This window comes from Phytophthora parasitica, assembly GCF_000247585.1.
Source record: "Phytophthora parasitica INRA-310 unplaced genomic scaffold supercont2.45, whole genome shotgun sequence".
NCBI classification, from domain to species: domain Eukaryota; phylum Oomycota; class Peronosporomycetes; order Peronosporales; family Peronosporaceae; genus Phytophthora; species Phytophthora nicotianae.
The window spans coordinates 139,444-141,533 of NW_008649031.1; the positions used below are offsets into that span (position 1 = coordinate 139,444).

The 2,090-nt window shown below is 46.2% G+C and overlaps 1 protein-coding gene across 1 annotated transcript; it reads left to right on the top strand.

The window, feature by feature from the left end:
- Positions 1 to 1,431: 1,431 nt before the first annotated feature.
- PPTG_14900 (hypothetical protein) lies at positions 1,432 to 1,934 on the top strand (the record flags this gene model as incomplete). The annotated part of the gene is made up of 2 exons (XM_008912243.1): positions 1,432 to 1,835; positions 1,919 to 1,934. The coding sequence occupies 2 exons, from the start codon at positions 1,432 to 1,434 to the stop codon at positions 1,932 to 1,934; spliced, it is 420 nt and encodes a 139-aa protein (XP_008910491.1).
- Between the last annotated feature and the right edge of the window lie 156 nt (positions 1,935 to 2,090).

Genomic DNA, 2,090 nt, shown 5'->3' on the forward strand with positions numbered 1-2,090 from the left:
CAAGATATCCTACCACTCGAGCCCAACACTTAAAAAGCAACTATGGTCATCTACTGCCCTGACTGCGGAAAGCACGCATCCTACACCAATGCGGCTAAAACCGAAATCTTCTGCGCTGACCATAAGAAACCCGGAATGAAGCTTAATCGCGGATTAAGATACGCTTGCGCCATAGCTGGCTGTCGAAAGTCAGCAACATGCGGAGCTAACAATCAAAAGACGCATTGTGTGGAGCATAAGGATCCTACTATGGAGCGTCGTCAGAAGACTACCAATATCGCATGCGCGGCGCCGCGTTGTAGAAAGACAGCGCTGTTTGGTTTAAAGTCTGATGGAAAGAAGTTGCGCTGTGCTCAGCATTATTTGCCTGGCATGGAGAACCTTGATAAGCGAGATGATAGTTGTAAAGAGCCTACGTGTTCGCGTATTGCAACTCATGGTTTCATGAATGATAGAGTTCTTCTGAGATGCATCAATCATGCTCTAGAAGGCATGCAACAAATACCGAGACACCGTATCTGTACTGTATGCGGCATAGCGGCATCATATGGTTTGCCTGGACAGCCGCCACAATACTGCACCGCTCATGCGCCTAAGGGTACAGAAGATGATATTCATCGACAAAGCGCAGAAGCTGGCTGTACCACCCGCCCATGGTCAAATGGTTCTGGAACTCCGTACTGCTCCAAACATTGTCCTAATGAAACCGTAAAGAAAGTAATGGGAAACATGCTAGATCAGATCGATAGACACTTTAACCCTGATACCTTCAGGCTTTGTCGCCATCTAGATCATGACATACTAACAAAGCCAAGAGCGATCTATGGAATGGAACCCAATAAGCCGCTAATGTGCACTGCTCATAAGGAGCCACATCACTTCGATGTAGTACATGCGCTTTGTATTACAGAGGGCTGTATGGCTCGTGCTAGCTTTGGCGAAGATGATGGCCCATTGCTCTTTCGCAAAGCCCATAACAACGGGTTTGAGAACCAATCGCTTAAGAGGTGCGACATCGATGGATGCAATACTTGTGTATGCTATGGTATCCCAGGCGAGACGCCTACTCGATGCGGTGTACATGCGGATAGAACTACAATGAAACCCAGTTGGAAGTTTTGCTTAGAAGACCATTGCGAATCTCAACCTACCTATGGATGGCAGACAGATATGAAACGAATGTATTGTGCTAAACACGCCAAGCCATCCATGATACCCATTGGTCGAATGAAATGCGTCGATTGCGATGCACTACCTACCTTTGGACTTATCGGTTCGAGCAGAGCGACACACTGCGCCAAACATTATAATCGCCAAACAATGCATGATGTTCGTCATTCAAGATGTATGGAGTGCGACAAGCAACCAACGTTTGGCTTAAAAGGATCTAAGACGCCAACTCACTGTGTGGAGCATTATGATCTCAATACGATGGCTGATATCCGCCATATCACATGCGAAATCAAAGATTGTAAGAAGCGACCAACCTTTGGATACGAACGCGGTAAGGCGCTACGCTGCAAGCAACATAGCGCAGGTAAAGCTATGTTTGATGTTATGAACCCTGTTTGTAGCAACTGCAATAGCACAACTGCCAATCGCAACTATGAATCCTTTTGCGCTCAGTGCTACTTCGATCTTAACCCAGAAGCGCAGCATGTTATCAACTACAAGACAAAGGAGTTAGCATTCACGAACGCGGTAAAAGAGTATTATCCAAGTCTCATTCAAGATCGTGTCATCGAAGGCGGATCATCGCGCAGACGCCCTGATGCGCTGCTTGATGTTGGAACGCATTGTATCATCATTGAGATCGATGAACGCCAGCACTCGTTGTACGATGATGAAGAATACAGACTCAAACAGATACATGAAGATCTTGGCTTTCGCCCATTGACTGTGCTACGTCTAAACCCAGATGGTTATACGGATAATCGAAAGCGTGTAGTCGGATGCTTCACTTGTAGCAAAGCTACCAACCAACTAACTCGCAATGAACGAGAGTACCAACGGCGTCTTAAGGAACTGTTAGATACTGTCGAAGATGCGATAACGAAACCTATCAATGGCATTCATGTCATGAAGCTATT